The sequence below is a fragment of the Pituophis catenifer genome, unplaced genomic scaffold (assembly GCF_029215685.1).
Source record: "Pituophis catenifer annectens isolate HBS135680 unplaced genomic scaffold, rPitCat1.0.hap2 SCAF_1, whole genome shotgun sequence".
In the NCBI taxonomy this organism is placed as follows: domain Eukaryota; kingdom Metazoa; phylum Chordata; class Lepidosauria; order Squamata; family Colubridae; genus Pituophis; species Pituophis catenifer.
The window spans coordinates 238,372,757-238,390,755 of record NW_027256881.1 but is presented as its reverse complement, the minus strand read 5'-3'; the positions used below and the strand labels follow the sequence as shown (position 1 = coordinate 238,390,755).

Here is a 17,999-nt window from a genome sequence, read left to right as displayed (position 1 = left end):
TTGCAGTTTTCAAGTTTCTGGATTCAAGTTGATATTTCCGTTGTTTGTTAAAATTAGTTCCTTTCGCTTTAAGAGTTTGCTGCTGCCGGCTTGTTCTGCTAATTAGCAGAAACGTCCCACGCCGCCCGGAGTTTCAGCAGGTTGGAAGGGAGCCACGCCTGTTTCCTCCCCAGAAACAGTTCCCTGGGGGGTTACAGGGGCTCAACCTGTACCCTGCTATCTCTTCTCCTTCAATCTTCAAGATTTTGGAGTTTTCGAGCCGCTCCTCGATCGCGGGGCGGCTCTACAGGCGGCGGGGCTGGCGGTCTTTAAAGAAACACCGCCGTCGCCGAGGCTCGCAAACCGGAAGCCCAATAAAGGCTTGTTTTGTATATAGACAAATATAAACCTTGGAAAATATATTTATTGACGTCTTCTTTACTAATTGCAGGAAAGTTAAATGTTTGTTGAATGCTGGAAAAAACTTCCTAAAATTAAGAATAGTTTGACAGTGATATCCATTATTCACAAAGTTGGTGGGTTCCCCTTGGTTGGATGTATTCACTTGGGAAATTTCACTTGGAGTGAATTAACTTCAGTTCGTTAGTTGACATGCATTCAGCGTGCAGTGAATACAAAGCCATTTATTTTTATATTTATTTATTGTTGCTGACATAGAAGCATGGGGATCAGGAGCATAATTACCACACTTAATTCCAAAGAGTCAAGACCATCCTTAGGCTATAATATGACCAATAAGATGTTGCTATTACTTTGCCACAGGAGCCAGGCCAATCTGGTTGTTTGCTCGGTCAAAGACAGAATAGTATTGACGAAGGAAGATATCACCAAGGGTCCAAAGATCAGAATGGAAGAACATATTCTCGAAGCCACTCGCACAATAACTGGAACTGAACTGAAAGAGAAGTTCAAATATATGATGAATTTGAATGGCGTAACTAGAGGGCCTTTGCAAAGCATCAGGAAGCTGACGTTCCCCTCCCCTTCCTGTTGAGTTTTCCTTATCCATGTTGGAGTAGCAGAAAATCATATTTGCATTGAATAGGCTATCTCCATTGTCTACCTCTAACTTCCTCTAACTCTAACCTCCTTTTTAAATCTGGAGTCATCTGATTTCCCTCGAAGGTGATGGGTGACATACCTTAAGCCTGCTGTTGGGTTATATTGAAGTAAGGGAAAATGCTATGTTCATCCCAGTACAGCTACTGTAACACTGACTAAAACATGGCCTGGGGAGAAAATGAAGGCAATGCCATGGAAGAAAGACCAGGTTGTTGAGAACCATGTTCGGACCCTGTATGAAACTTTCTGAAGAGCCCCATGGATAATATATAGCAGTGAATCATACATGTTTAACAGTGCTTGCTCTTTAACCGTGTTTTCCTAGAACATTTGTATAATCCAAGAATTTGGATTATGGCATAATGAAATAATAATGCCATAAGGAAAGAATCACTTTACGTGTATCTTCCATACTATGAATATTAGGTTAATATTGCAATATTTGTGATTAAACATAGTGGTTATTCTTGAGTCCAAAATGATAAGCTGATAGAATGCTCTTTCTTTCAAATAATCTCCTATAGTTTTCCTCCTTCTGTGTTGGATTTTTATTCTGATAATCCCCCAGATAGCCCAAACACTGGGAATTGAAGTCTAAAATATTAAGGATGGTCTATTATGGAGAAATGAGATTTACTAGAAATGAATATGATCTACATGAGAATAATCTTATCACTAAATGTGTTGAATTTCATGTTCAGAGTTGCAGAGTTCAATTCTTAATACATAATGAAAATACTGCTATGCTAAAAATTATCAAAAACATTTCAAATGTTAGAAATTTCTCCCACTTGAATATAAGTGACTGAGATTGTCTTGCTATAATTCTTTCATGGGTCAGGTTTTTTCTCTCTCTCAGGGTTTATTGTATGACCTAAATTATTTGAGACAATTTTTTGGATAAACCACAGATCTTACCTGGCGAATGTAGGCACTGGCGGGCACAGGGTATTGAATGCCATTGATGGTGAAGACAATGTCAGGCAGTTTGTTGATAGCATTGCAGTTGACTATATACTGATGTGAAGTAGGATGAACAGAAAACATATATTAGCAGCCCCATAAGATTTGAGAAACAAACAAACAAACAAAAAAAGCTGGGCTAGAAATTGTCCAGAAAAAAATGCATTAGAAAACCTGGGCATTTTACACACACACACGGGCAAAAGCCACCTCTGACCCTTTGGCCCTCCCTATCTAGGCCAAACCAAGAATCTTGCATAAGAATTGGAATAGAGGGAGAAAATGGATTGTACATAACAATAGCAAAAAAACTAGAAATTAACCTGAAAAACCTCTTAAGCTTCACAAAATCATTGAACCATAGATCTCTAAAGATCTCCTAGCACAATGTGCTTGGTCTGTTTTCCTGTCTCAACCTTTAAGAAGAATTATATACACAATAATGTGGAAATCACAGCTGCCAGTTCCTTAGCTGGTATTGGCTTTCATGCGCATTGACTTCTTCTCAAGAACCTAGGCTGCCATAATGAATCAGTGTAACATATGGGTGGATCCAAGTAGTGTGGCCTTTTGACAAATTTTATCAATGAACAAATTTTCTAAATGTCATCCAAGATTTTTTGGTATAGCATCCAGTGTTCTGATAACCACTGGAAACACCACAGCTGCTTTATGCTATAACCTTTCCATTTTGATTTTCAGATCTTCTTTGTCTTCTCCTATCTCCTGATACTACTGCATATACAGTATTATCTATGCTTTCTTTTTTTCAACAACAGTTAAATCTGGTGGGTTGTGAGTCAAGACTTTATCAGTTTGTATTTGGAAATCCAAGATTTTAACCTACTCACTTTTTTACTACTTTTTCAATACACTACCAGCAATTTTTCATTACTGGTAATGATTACTTATTTATGTATATTAATTATAATCGCATATTGTTATTATCAAGCTCACCTGACCATTGGAATATTGTCCACCAATGAAGTTCTGAATGTTAGCAATGGCATTGGGGGGACCTGCCAGGAGGGAGGTACCAGTGTCCACAATAGCTTGGCAGCCACCGGAACAAGCAATGGCTTGACCATTGAAGGTGATACTGAAAGGAAATATTTAGGTAAAGATGAGAGAAAGAAAACTACTATAACCTTTTGCCCGCAGGTCTTTTGAAATTATAAAACAACTTGGGCCATGGGGAAGGAAGAAGAATGAGAAAGGTTCAAAATAATCCACCTTGACTTTTTTTCCCCTATAAGAGGAAGCAGAAGGAAATTTTGGCAAGTTTTCAAGAGTCTATTTTATCACAATGCTAAACTATATTCCTATAGTTGTTAAAGTGTCTATTTCCTAATCTGTCCTACTTCGTAGAATTGATGGGCATCTTCTTTTGCCATTATTCTGCATTTGGTTTTTGATTGCATCTTTGTGAAGTAGAGATGTGAAGGCTGAAGGTGTAGGAGTTGGGTTACCTGTCCACAGTGATCTGCCAATAGTATTCAACAGAAACAGGCACCCAGTTGAGACTTCCAGTATAGTAGGAGTCGTCAATGCCACCAAACATAATAAAACTTCCTCTCTGGCCATCTCTGAAAAATGAACATACAAGAACATGACAATTAGAGGAATTGCAAATATTTTTTCATTTCCTTTTTGTTTCTTATTATATTGTTGACCCATTGCAAACTTTTAAAAATAATACCCTTAAAACAATGGGTTAATTAGTTGATTGTTTCACTTATAAGCTACTGGTAGTAGCAAAGAGTTAGAGAGTTGTGTCTCTTGGCTGCTATCTAGTGATTATATGGACAAAGGGTAAATGCCGTTGAAGAAATGGAATTTAGCTCTGGGAATTAGTGTATGAACGGTTTCAGTCCCTTCCCTTCCCTATATATTCAGCATATACCCTAACCTTTTAATAAATAAGAGGGTGTACTGTTTATCTGAATCACTCACTGATCTGGCACCAATCTGTTCCACTATGTTCCCTCTGGACTACTGATTTCTGTCCCACGTATAAGTTTCATGTAAGGAGTTAAGATGCTCTGTGGTTCCAAATTTCTCAAGGACATTCTTCACATGGTCAACACAGTCAGTGGGCTTTCTATAATCTACAGAAGCTCATATAAACTCTTTCTATGTTTTTCTCAATTATCCAGCATGCATCAGCAATAGCATTTAGGAATTAATATTCCTAAATCTTTTCTAAAGCCAGCTTGAACATTTGGCATTTCCTCTTCCAAATAACCTGCCTTGGTTGATCCTAAATTTAATTGTGTTAGCATGTGAAATTATGGATATGGTATTTTATAATTTCCATTCTGTGCTAAACTTTCTTTCTTTGGGTTGGTATGATCTGGGTTATATTGCAGATTTGCTGGCAGGTTTTATTTTCCTGCCTGGCAAGATCAGCAGCTAGAAATCCTTGCGTTTTTAATCTAGTGTCATAAATATTAGCTGTAGTCTGAAAGATCCTGAGCTTTTCCTCAGTAGCATATTGAGCTTAATCCAACCTAAAAGGTTTATTATCGGGCACTATATTGTCAGACCCTTTCCACTGTCTACTCATGAGTTTACTTTGTAAAATACAGGAGAGGTTTATCATTTCCTTTTTCCATACAGTAGTATGAAATGATGCCTTAGCCATTGTCACTAAAGTGATCATCTGCTTCCAGCATTTTTCTATATTGCCACCCACTATAGGAGCTTAATGATTGTAGCCAGGCGGCTTTGATACCCATTATATGCCTTGGGCGACCTGCTGGAATACAGGTCATCCACAATTTATAACAGCAATTGGGACTATCTATTGCTAAGTGATGCAGTCGTTAAGCAAGTCATGCTTGTGGACTTTTTTTGCTGCTATCCTTAAGTGAATCACTGCAGTTAAACAAATGGTAAGGTTGTTAAGTGATCAGAAGTCTCCTGGGAAGATCACTGATGGCAATCACATGGCTCTAGGATGCTGCAACCATCATAAATACCTGCCAGTTGCCAAACGCCTGGATTTTGATCATGGGACCATGGGGACGCAGCAATAGTTGTAAGTCATAAATCACTCTTTTTGGCCCCTCAAAACTTGTTGTTAAACTAATGGTTGTAAGTGGAGGACTACCTGTAGTGTACAGACTCCTGGAATATACGCCTAGTATTCTTCACTCATCCCTCTCACGAATATCCCTGCTGCTACGATGACGCAATCTAGCAGAACTCAAAGGGATAAAAGTAATTTACCATTGACTTGTTCCAGGAATTTTGTTTTAAATAGTTCCTATTCTAGCCAACAGTCCTGGAATTTTTTATAGTTCCCCATCCAAATACTAAACAGGTCTAACCCTGCTTAGTCTTTTGGGGATCAATCACAGTCACCTACATGCCGCCACCTGCTATTCATGGTGAAGAGTTATATGCATACTACTTTATAGGGATATTGTTATTGAATGTGCATGCTTTTTAAAAAAACCCTCACTGGGGATTTTTCATAATATTTATTAATCTTGCAGTAATGCACTGAAAACTTGTAAAACTGGAAAGGATTGTCTATTGCTGAGCTTCTCCAGGAATAATATGGTTGGCATCCATGCCCTCTCCCTTCTAGCAACAGATAGTAATTAGTCCCTTCAGACAAACGTGCACAAATCATTGTTACTTACGGACTCAGGAAGACGGAAAAGAGATCCTGAGATACCAAATTTTCACTCATCATGTTGTCAAAAACAGGAGTGGCGCCAGAGTAAGACAGCCTAGGGTAAGCCAGACCCAGGATTCCATCAAAGGGGGCATAATAAAGGAAGCTGCCTGGCTCGGTCTGACTCAGACCAAAGATTTGGTTGCTAACCTGAATATTTCCAACCTGTGCAGAAGAACAGGGAGAAATAGTTATAAAATTCCTTTTTAATTTCAAGAAGTACTACTACATTTGCATCGGAAGTACATACCAAGGCATTTTAATTTCAATTTCAAGCAGAGTTATACATAGCTACATACATGTGTGTTTGCAAACAGACCTTGAATGATTCATATAATTCACTTGATTCTAGTTGATTCACCGCTTTTAAATAAACAGCTTTGCAGTTTAATGTCTATCTCATAAAATAGCCTCAAAGGAAATCTCTCTGTATGTCCTATTAGTTTACCATCTGCAACATCATAATGGACGATCTGCGCATGTGCAGAAGCATGCATGCACAATCCTGTTGCAAACCGGTAGTAAAGGTAAGTAGAACCCACCCTTGCTGCCCTAGTATACATGCTGTGTGCTGTCACACATAATTACATCTAGGTCTGTTGAAATGAAATGCATAGTGCCCATATATCCTCATATTTGAAAATATAAAATCTATTATTATCTTGTGAAAATGATGTTTTTATTTATTTTATTTTTTTATTGAATTTCTATACCGCCCTACTCCTGAAGGACTCAGGGCGGTGAACAGCCTTGAAATAAAACACATACATATACAAAATTTAAAATCGAATAAAATGAATTAAATAAATTTGGCTGAATTGATACCCATAATTTAAAATACCCATATTTTAAAATACAGTAAAAATTTAAAATTTACACTTAAAAGGGAGAAGATTTAGGCGAGGGCAGCTTGATGAAATAAAAGAGTCTTCAGCTCGCGGCGGAAGGTGCGCAGATCCGGAATCCTCCATATCTCTGGGGGGAGCTCATTCCAGATCGTCGGTGCCCCCACAGAGAAGGCTCTCCCCCTAGGGGCCGACAGCCGACATTGTTTGGCCGACGGCACCTGGAGGAGCCCCTCTCTGTGGGAGCGTACTGGTCGGTGGGAGGCTATTGATGGTAGTAGGCGGTCCCGTAAGTAACCAGGTCCTAAGCCATGGAGCGCTTTAAAGGTGGTAACCAGAACCTTGAAGCGCACCCGGAAGACCACCGGGAGCCAGTCCAGCTCGTGCAGGAGAGGTGTTACATGGGAGCTCCACGCTGCTCCCATAACCACCCGCGCGGCCGCACTCTGCGCCAGTTGGAGCCTCCGGGTGCACCTCAAGGGGAGCCCCATGTAGAGAGCGTTACAATAGTCCAGACGAGAGGTGACGAGGGCATGAGTGACTGTGCGTAACGAGTCCCGATCTAGAAAGGGACGCAACTGGCGAATCAGGCGAACCTGATGAAAAATCCTCCCGGTCCCGGCCGTCAAGTGCTCTTCTAAAGACAGCCGTGAATCCAGGAGGACGCCCAAGTTACGAGCCCTTTCCGTGGGGGCCAGTGATTCGCCCTCAATAGCCAGCGATGGCGCCAGCTGACTATATCAGGACGTCAGAAACCACAGCCACTCGGTCTTGGATGGGTTGAGCCTGAGCCCGTTTCTCCCCATCCAGATCCGTACGGCCTCCAGGCACTGGGACATCACTTCAAGGGCATCGTTGGGGTGGTCCGGGGTGGAGATGTACAGCTGGGTGTCGTCAGCGTACAGATGGTACTTCACCCTGAAACCACGGATGATCTCGCCCAGTGGCTTTACATAAATGTTGAACAAAAGGGGCGAGAGAACCGATCCCTGCGGCACCCCACATATAAGGGGCCTCGGGGTCGATCTCTGCCCCCCTGTCAACACAGACTGCGACCGGTCAGAGAGAAAGGAGGAGAACCACCATAAAACGGTGCCTCCCATCCCCACCCCTTCCAGCCGGTGCAGCATGATACCATGGTCGATGGTATCAAAAGCTGCTGAGAGATCTAACAGGACCAGGACAGAGGAACAACCCCTGTCCCGAGCCCTCCAGAGATCATCAACCAATGCGACCAATGCCGTTTCCGTGCTGTACCCAGGCCTGAAGCCCGACTGGAACGGATCTAGATACGACGCTTCATCCAGGTACTGGGGAAGCTGTCGCGCAACCACACTCTCAACAACCTTCGCAACGAAGCAAAGGTTGGAGACTGGACGGTAATTAGCCAATACTGCCGGGTCCAGGGAAGGCTTCTTGAGGAGGGGCCTTACCACTGCCTCTTTCAGGGCAGCGGGGAAGACACCCTCACCCAACAAAGCATTTATAATCCCCTGGAGCCAGCCTCGCGTCACCTCCCAGGAAGCCAGCACTAACCAGGAGGGGCACGGGTCCAACAAACATGTGGTCGCGTTCAATCTACCCAGAATTCTGTCTACGTCATCTGGGGTCACAGGATCAAACTCATCCCAGATAACACTCTCAAGACCTGCCTCCGTCACCCTCGCTGGATCTATCCAGTCAGAGTCCAGACCTGCCCGAATCTGAGTGATTTTGTCATGCAGATACTGAACAAAATCCTTGGCTCTTCCCTCCAAGGGGTCCTCCCGCGCTTCCTGGTGGAGCAGGGAGCGGGTCACCCTAAACAGGACGGCCAGGCGATTATCTGATGACGCAATAAGAGCAGTAAAATGGGTACATTTTGCTGCTTTTATCGCCACTAGGTAACTCCTAATATGAGATCTTACCAGTGTTCGGTCAGATTCAGAAAGACTAGCCCTCCAACAGCTCTCTAGGCATCTTTTCCGGTGCTTCATCTCCCTCAGCTCCTCGGTAAACCAAGGAGCCAGGCGAGATCGGCGCCGGGTCAGAGGCCACAAAGGCACGACTCAGTCCAGGGCTCTATCCCAGGCGGCCACTGGGTCCCCAGACGAGGCGTGAGCCAGAACCTCCGGGATTGGCCCAAGCTCCATCTGGAACCTATCAGGTTCCATCAGGCGCCTGGGGTGGTACCATCTTATCGGTTCCGCCTCCCTGCAGCGGGGTGCCGCGGTTCGAAGGTCAAGGCGAAGGAGCGAGCGATCTGACCATGACAAGGGCTCGATGACTATATCCCCTATCTCGAGATCACTCAACCACTGTCCAGAGACAAAAACCAAGTCCAGTGTGTTTCCCCCAGTGTGCGTAAGGCCATGAATTAGTTGGGTAAGGTCCATGGCCGTCATGGAAGCCATGAACTCCCAAGCCACCTCAGACGCCTCACCCACGGATGGCAGGTTGAAATCCCCCATGACCATAAGTCTGGGGGTATCAACCACCACCGCGGCAATAACGTTGAGTAGCTCGGGCAGGGCTGCCGCCACGTGGCAGGGAGCCAGGTACATGATCAGCAAACCCATCTGAACCCCGTGGCCCCATTTCACAAGGAGGGACTCACAACCAGCTGTCTGAGGTACAGTGGTCTCCCTCGGCCTAAGGCCTTCTCTAATAATAACCGCTACTCCCCCGCCCCTCCCCTGTGACCTTGGCTGATGGAATGCATGGAAACCTGGTGGGCACATTTCTACCAGAGGGACCCCTCCCTCTGGGCCCAACCAGGTCTCCGTAATACCCGCCAGGTCCGCTCCCCCCTCGTAAACAAGATCACAGATGAGGGGGGCTTTATTTACTATGGACCTGGCGTTGCACAGCATCAGGCGAAGGCCCGGGCCCTGAAGGTCTGTACTACCTGGAGAACGGGTGGAGCCTTGGGGGCCGGAGTACCCTACCGCTTGAAGACAGCGGGTGTGTGCTCCCTTAACATATGGCCCCCTGCTCCCGCCATATCTACCTCTCCCATACACAGTACCGATGGTAAAAACACAGTCTGGACCAGCTCGACCCCCTCCGGATCCCCCCCCCGCCGAATGTCCTGGCCAAGCCCCACTCTCCCCCTAGTGGGTTATCCCCCAAACCCACAACCCTAATTCCAATCCCACCCCCCTCCCCCCTCCCCAAACCCCTTAAAAGTTTAAACAAGGACAATTTTAAAAAACCCCACAGCCCCCTCTTTGCGGCATGCCACCTCTCGGGGCTCCAAAGCCCGTCATTGAGGTAGGCCCTCGATAGAATGGAGGGCCAAGCCTGCAAGAGGGGGCAATCTCGCAGACCAAGAAGCTCCGCTGCTGAGTACATTGATCATAATGGGTGACACGACCATATCCTGAGGGTGTATATAAAGGACCGAGGAGAAGACAAAGGAATGGGGGATCTCAGAGACATATTCGCAGGACCAAGTCCCCTGTCCCCTCACAACAGAGGACATAGTCCAAAGCCAAGACGACCACAGTTCCAAGGGGGAAATAGATCCAACCACCCTCTCACGGTGGTTAGGTCAGCTGGACAGCCCCCTCTTGTGGTGAGGTGGTAGCAATGAACTGATGCATATAGACAGCGTCCGGGGGTCAGGTCCAAAAATCGCCCTCTCACGGCAGTTTGTCCGATGGTAAAGACCGATGGTAAAGTCCCCTCGCTGGTAAAGTGCATATATGTAGAAAGCCTCCCGGTTCAGCCCCCAGGGGCTCCGACACCTGGCCACCCTCTCACGGTGGTCAGGCAAATGTCTAGCCCCCTCAGCCGACGGGATGCAGCCATGTTGTGTCACTACAGTACTGTGGTTCCCCCCCCAATTTGTTCTATGAATATTTTGAATAGAGAGCCAGTTTAGAGTTGTGGTTATTGCATCATGCTAAAAACAGGGAGACCGTGAGTTCTAATCCTATTTTAGAAGCAAAATCAGGTGGATGACTTTGGACCAGTCATTTTCTTTCAGCCCTAGAAAAGAGGAAATGGCAAACCATTTCTGAACAACCTTACCAAGAAAACGGCAAGACTTCTCCAGTCAGCCTCTGAATATTGGCCATGAGTAAATAGAAAAAATGTTCAAATCATAAATAAAGAACAATTAGGCACAACTTTCCAAGAGAAATGCTTATTGATAATTTGAATTTCTTAGATCTTCTAGAACAGTGGTGTCAAACTCAAGACCAGGGGGCCAGATCTGGCCCGCGGGGTGCTCTGCAGTGCCTCTGCCAGTGAAATTGGAGCTTGTGAGGGCCCTGGGCAGCCCTCGGGAGCCCGTTTTCGCTGGCATATTGTTCAGGCCACCACGGAAGAGGTGGGTTTTAGCAGGTTCTGACCAGTTCTGGAGAACTGGTAGCAGAAATTTTGAGTAGTTTGGAGAACCGGTAGTAAAAATTCTGACTGGCCCCATGCCATCTATTCTCTGCCTCCTAAATCCCAGCTGATCGGGAGGAAATGGGGATTTTGCAGTAACCTTCCCCTCAATTGGGTTGGAAATGGAGATTTTAAAGTATCCTTCCCCTGGAGTGGGGTGGGAATGGAGATTTTACAGTATCCTTCCCCTGCCATGCCCACCAAGCCACACCTACAGAACCAGTAGTAAAAAATTTTGAAACCCACCACTGCACCACAGGTGCTCCCGACATGAGTGACTCAAACTGGTCACACACCCCCCATGCCCCCTGAGGTCAACACAACCCTGATGCGGCCCTCAATGAAATCGAGTTTGACTCCCCTGTTCTAGGATATTACTGAGTTTCTTAATTATTTAGTCATGAGCACATAACATAACAAGGCTTGTTAAAGTCCCTTGTTCTTCTTGACTATGAAAATTCCCAAAACAAACACCATAGTCTTGGCTGCCTCTGAGATGAACAAGGATCAGAAGTTGGAAAGAGCTAAAAAGCTTTTGCCATAAGTAAGATCTATACAGAATTCAATTAGGTCTTCCCTGTTTGTCCACCCAGAACCAGGCTGACTCCATTTCCCAAGGATAGCTTCTCAGTCTATTTTCTTTGGCAGTTTACCTGGACAGTATCATAGCCTAGGATTCCAGTCATGCTTCCGGTGCCATAGGTGATGGATAGGGTCTGGCTGGTGGATCGGAAAGTGGAAGACTGTTGTGGACTGAATTTATGATGGTCAGCTGCAAAGATAAGTAATTGTAGTATGATGTGGGCATATTGAATATGTAACAGAACAGAAAGAGCGATAGAGAGTAATAGAGATCTTGGCATTAAACTCATTCCAGTGCAATATTCTCTAATATGTGAACGCTGTCCTCAGTCATAGCTAACCTGAAAGCTGGTTTATAATTTGGGGGAAAATAGTTACATTTCCCCTTTATCTCATGTGGAAAATAAAATATGTAATAGTTCTATTGTTAGACATTTTACTGTATCTGGCTTTATGGCTGTAATAAAATGATCTGATTATACCTTACATTACATCCCACACTTCTATATCCAAGCTCGTGCCTAAACATTTGCTATGTGGGAGCATGTTCTGTTATTCCATAATAAACCCTTTGAGTAGCAGCTCAGAAGGCATCAGTTATGGAGACTACTTACAACAAGCTCCACTGGAGCAGTACACAGAAGGGACCCACAAGTTGGAAGAACCAGTGTCAAAGATGACTGTGAACTCTTGTGGTGGAGTGCCAACGGAGATAGTGCCAAAGTACTCGATCTGTGGAGGCAGAAAAAAGAACATAATAAAGAAAATCCATCCCTGATATCTCCATAACATTTTTGAAGCAAGAGAATTGATCACTTCTTTGTAGACAAAAGCAAGTTTGACAAGCTTTTTAAACAATACAAATCTGCTCAATTTGTTGCTTTCAAATATTCAAAAGTATAACTTCCTAAATCCGTATGTCTCTTTTATTGCTCTCCAGAGCCAGGGGTTATTGATTTAAATCAACAGGTGTTGAGATTCTCTATTCTTGTCTATAGGCTAAATGCTGAGCATCTCCTCTTAATATGGAATACTTACATCCATATAATTTTGCATGGGTTCAGAATCAGTGGCAAATGTATTTTGCAGCCCAGGGAAATATTTTGTGCCATGATTATAAGGATGCTTCTTCAGAAAATCATCTAGCAGCCCATGCTCTTGAAGGATTTGTCTCACAGATTTTGTTTTCTTTAGGTGAACCCTAAACATTGAATAATGGAAAGGAAAAGATTAATAAGTGAGAGATAGTGCTCGTAGCATTAAAGATTTTTTAAAAAGCATTTTGGACATTCTCTGATTCAACACTCTTAAGAGGGCTACAAACTTCAGAATTCCCAGCTAGAATGAAAGGTAATTGCAACATATCTGGAGGCCCTCAGGATGGGAAAAGTTAGGTTCAGATTTATTTCTCCTGAGGAAGAAGGACTTGAAATCTAGGTATACTCTTTAGAGAAAGAAGCATGTTCTACTTGATGAACACACAGTGCATTAGCAGATATTTGCAAATAAAATATTACTGTCAGTGGAAAACCTAGGCAAATTACGGCTTTGTGGCTTGCCCACCAATCACAATAGAAAGTTGCTGGATGAGTTTGTGGAACATAATTTAGAAAGAAAATTAGATTTTTCTGAAGAAAATGGTACATGATGTTTTCTTTGAAGAAAGCACCATGCTCAATACTTACTTTGATGTCAGACACTGGGAAAGTGCCACCAGGCTCAGAAGTAAGAGGCACTTCATGATTACTCCTGAATCCCCAAGTTGTTGATTTAAATGAAGTGTGGGTCCCAGCTTCTAAGCCACACGCTTAGGTTTGCTACACACACATATATATAGCTCCAAGACTCTCTTATCATATTTGCATATTATACAAAAAGCCAGACATTCCTGATATTATTATCTTTTTTAAAAATGTCCTTAAGAAGAACTTTCCATGTTATTCTTTTCATTTGCATTAAGTTCTTGACCTAAAAAAAAAGGCTGAGGTGTAGGTGACATTGGCAACCATTTCAAAGACTTTGGTACATCCCAAGAGCACTAAAGCAATGTTTTCCATAACTTTTCAACATGTGAACCAATGGTAAAAATGTACATTTTCTTTTTAAAGTAATCTGGATGGAATTTTATTTTTTAGAAAATAAACCATATAATGAATTAAATATAAATTTAATGTTTACAATTGAGAGCTTCAGATATAGTATACCAGGGTGGGTTCTAAAATTTTTTACTACCGGTTTTGCGGGCGTGGCTTATTTTGCGGGTGTGGCTTGGCGGGTAATGTGACTGGGTGGGCGTGGCCAACTTTTTTTTTTAACTTTTAAAAGCATTTTTTCTACAACCTTAAGAGGTTTCAGAAAAAAATGCTTTTAGAAGCCTCTGACTAATAGGCAACTCATCTGGGATCGCTAGAGGCTTTTAAAGGCATTTTTTTCCCTACAACCTCTTCGGCTGAAGAGGTTGCAGAAAAAAATACTTTTAGAAACCTCTGACGATCAGGCAACTGAGCTGGGATCGCTAGAGGCTTTTAAAGGCATTTTTCCCCCCAACAACCTCTTTGCCCGAAGAGATTGTAGAAAAAATGCTTTTAAAAGTAAAAAAAAAAGTCTCTGATGAGGAGGGTGGGGTAAGCGAGCAGCAACTGGGCCAGGACCGGTTCAGGGGTGTGGCCAGCCAATGTTATTACCGGTTCTGCGAACTACTACAAATTTTTACTACTGGTTCTTGCGAACCGGTGCGAACTGGGAGCAACTCACCACTGCAATATACCCAGCATCGTTGAATTTCTGGAAAGATATTTTAGACAGGTTGGTAGCCTTTGCAACACTGCAACATTCTGCAAAATCCAGAAGTTGCAGCTGGTGCAAAATTCAGAGGTGTGAGCTGATCAATGTATGTTACACCTGTCCTCTACAAGCTGCTCCATCAGTTTGCTTCTGATTTCAATTCAAAATGCTGGTAATTACCTGCAAAGCCCTACATGACAGGGGACTGGGTTAGTTGAGGGATCACCTCTACTCAGGTACATCTGCCTATCAGGTAGAGGCATGTTTTGGGTCCCATCTACTCAGGAGCCTCATCTGAGGGGAGGAACCTTTTCTGCCATGGCACCCACCTTTTGGGGCATCATTCCTTGGAGATGAGATGGGCCATGACTCTATTGGCCTCTCAGAAGATTCTGAAAGCATGACTTTATTTAGGGATTAGGTGTGATGACCTGCCCAGTGGTTCTCCTGAATGTTATGACTGGTTTGTACTCAACTACTAATTATACGTGTGTTTTAACAAGGTGTTCAATAATGATTTTTACTTAGATTTTTACGTTATTTTTTGAGAGTTGATTGATATAGATATGACTTACCGTTCTCACTTCTCCCCATGATACCAATTTCCACAATTAGAGAACTTTTCCAATGGAGGGTTTCTAGTACTAACACTACCAGGGAAAAGATTTGGTGCAGCTTATTCTGTCTTTTTCACCAGAACAGATATTTGGAAAGAAAAATGCCACAGGAAATGGCTGGAATAGATAGTTACTGCACAAAGTTTCAGTCCTGGTTTTGAGAAGAGATGAATCCTCTGGGGATCCAGAATCTTATGTCTGAAGCCAATAATTTTCTCTAAAACCCACAATTTGTTTTCTTTATAGCCTGCTCAGGAAAATGAAACCAAACCAGAAAGGTTCTGGTCAAATTCACTTAGGCTTACGTTTCCCCGATAAACCTTTGCTTGGGAAAAGTAGAAAGGAAAGTAAGGTGAGGAATGGATGAAAATAGCACAAATCAGTCCTAGATGCATTTTATTTTGGGATAAAAAGAATTGGAAGACATAGGGGCTGGGTGTCTGAAAATTCCTAAAGCCATTTGAGGTAGGAAATAAAAAAGAGGTTGCAATCGTCTATCCTTGGTAAAATGTTGTACAATACAAGTTTTCTTTCAAAAAGCACAAGCCTAATATTCTCAGCTTCCCTCTGGTCCATTTTAAATTCTGTCTAAGAAGAAGTAGCTCACCCTCAATGTTTTGTTAAGACGTTCTTTCACTAGAACATCTTGTGAAATACAATGATAGTTGCATGAGGAGTGGCCCAGATTCCCAATACGCTTGAAATTTGATGTGCATAACTATTAAAACCCAGTTGCAGAGGTAATCAGAGCAGTCAGACTGTGGGTTACAGTCAAGATGCTATTGAATCTGGATGGACAACTGCAAAACAAGTAGCTTGATTGTATCCAAACCCAAAGTTATCACTAGTATCCTATTAAGTTTAGACCAGATAATTTACTTTCCATTTAGGACAATTGGGAACTTGCTAAGACCCAGCAAATGCTAAGTAATGTCGATTTCTGTGTGACTCCTTGTATTGGAAACTTCCAACATCTGAAAACAACCTTTATTAAAAGTTCTTTTGCAGTGTTATCTTCACAATCTTGTGCTGGCCATGGAAGCATATCTGCCCTCCTTTATCCTATTGTATGAAAGTAGCATTTCAAATAACACTCATCAGTTGCTGCTTGGCACTCTGTATTTGCTATTGGGTGGAATCCAATTTTAACTTTTTTTTCCCCCAGAGAGCTTTTTTTTAACAGAGAGCCTGAATTACCAAGCACAAAAGGGCAAATCTGGGTCAGGGCTAATTTTTGCTTTTGGTAGTGTTCTGAAGTGACAACTATTAACCTTCCCCTACAAAACAGCAGCATAAGCTGTGCATCTCACAAGTATTCAAAGACACAGAAAATTATGCACCTGAATTAGGGGTGAAATGAAAAATTTGTTATTACCGGTTCTGTGGGTGTGGCTTGGAGGTGGTGGTAATGTAATTGTGGATAATGTGACTGGGTGGGCATGGCCAACTTTTTTTTTTAAACTTTTCAAAGCATTTTTTCTACAACCTCTTCTGCCGAAAAGGTTGCAAAAAATTGCTTTGAAAAGCCTCTGCCGATCAGGCAACACAGCTGGGATCGTCAGAGGCTTTTCAAAGCATTTTTTTTACCACCTCTTCGGCTGAAGAGGTTGCAGAAAAAAAATGCTTTGAAAAGCCTCTCTGACGATCCCAGTTGAGTTGACTGATCGTCAGATAGGCTTTTTAAAATTTGCAATGAAGGGCAAATGATGCAGATGTTTCTCTTAATGTCAGTTGGAATATATTAGCGTACTTGTTTTTATTAACTACTCACTGTAAGTTTATGTACGTAAATTCTTACACCTCGTCAGAAAGAAATATCTTTTACTTTTGTTTATGTAATCTCTCTCAGAAGATTAACTGGAGAAATGATATTAGGAAAAGTATATTTTTCTGTAATAAATGTGGCAGCTTTTCTCTTAATATCTCAAGACACCCCCTAAATGTTTGGAACCAATTTATCTTTATAGGTTATTTGAATGACTTTGCAGAATGAAAACGGTTACTATTGACCTTTTTTGTTGTTGTTCCTTCAATCTGAACAATTAATCAGTGAAACCACCTGCCTCCAGAAGTCGTGGGTGCTTCAACACTAAAGGGAGAAATATATTAGGCAAAGTCAAAGATGACAGAACTGAAAAACTGGGAAATGAGGAACAGTTTTCTGAGATAGGATGAGATCATCTGTAGTACAAAATGACTGGGAAAAAGTTCTGCTCTATATATGTAGGCACATTTATCTAGCTTGCCATGATATAGGATTACCAAGGATCCTGTACTTCTTCTACACCTCAGTATATATGGCTCATATGGCTTTTTGGACACTTTAGACAGGAGGGAAAAACTTGTGCTTGTCCAGATACTGTTAAGCTATAATCATCATCAATCTTAGTTAAATGATTAATAATTGTGGATGTACTTTATTTTATTGGTTAATATTATTATTATATCTTATTATAATAAAAGTTGTTATAAGTTTTAACTTTATATCTTGCCTTTCTGTTTATGTGTTTAGAAAAGTAAAATACATAAAATGTACAGATAACATCAGTGCATTTAAAACAAATTTAAAGACTAAAAAACTAAACTCATTATAACTGAAATCATGAAAAGTGTAATCATTCACTTTTTTGCCCCCAAATGAGAAACAAGTCACCAGAAGGTCCAAAATTTTCAGTTCCAACCATTCTCTTAACATCATATGTCCAGTGGTGGGTTGCCCCCGGTTCGGACTGCTTCGCAAGAAACGGGAGTAAAACTGGTGGGAGGCTCCGCCCACTGACCTGGACGTCATCATAGGTGATCTGTGCATGCGCAGAAGTGCGCACACGCATACACGATGCGAACCAGTAATAAAGGTAGGTAGAACTCACCCCTGCATATGTCATATGAGTTTTACATATTTCAGAGCGCTCCCTAAGGTGTGGGGGTGGAGAGGAAAGGAGGGGTGAGTAGAGGAGAGGAAAAGGGGTCACCCTCATACAAAAGATTGCCTGCACCTTCATTAAAAGCTGGGTCAATAATTGTAATACATGTTGGCTGGTCCAGCATTTCAGTATCCTGAAATATATTTTTGAGCATAAGACTTGT

The 17,999-nt window shown here is 42.5% G+C and overlaps 1 protein-coding gene across 1 annotated transcript; it reads right to left on the bottom strand.

The window, feature by feature from the left end:
• Window positions 1–748: 748 nt before the first annotated feature.
• On the bottom strand, window positions 749–12,720 carry LOC139327478 (pepsin A-like). Its single transcript, XM_070957316.1, has 8 exons — window positions 12,550–12,720; window positions 12,126–12,243; window positions 11,583–11,701; window positions 5,676–5,875; window positions 3,495–3,611; window positions 2,983–3,124; window positions 1,981–2,079; window positions 749–895 (listed from the first exon to the last, which is right to left on the bottom strand). Exons 1-8 carry the CDS (start codon window positions 12,718–12,720, stop codon window positions 749–751), a joined length of 1,113 nt encoding a protein of 370 aa, XP_070813417.1.
• Between the last annotated feature and the right edge of the window lie 5,279 nt (window positions 12,721–17,999).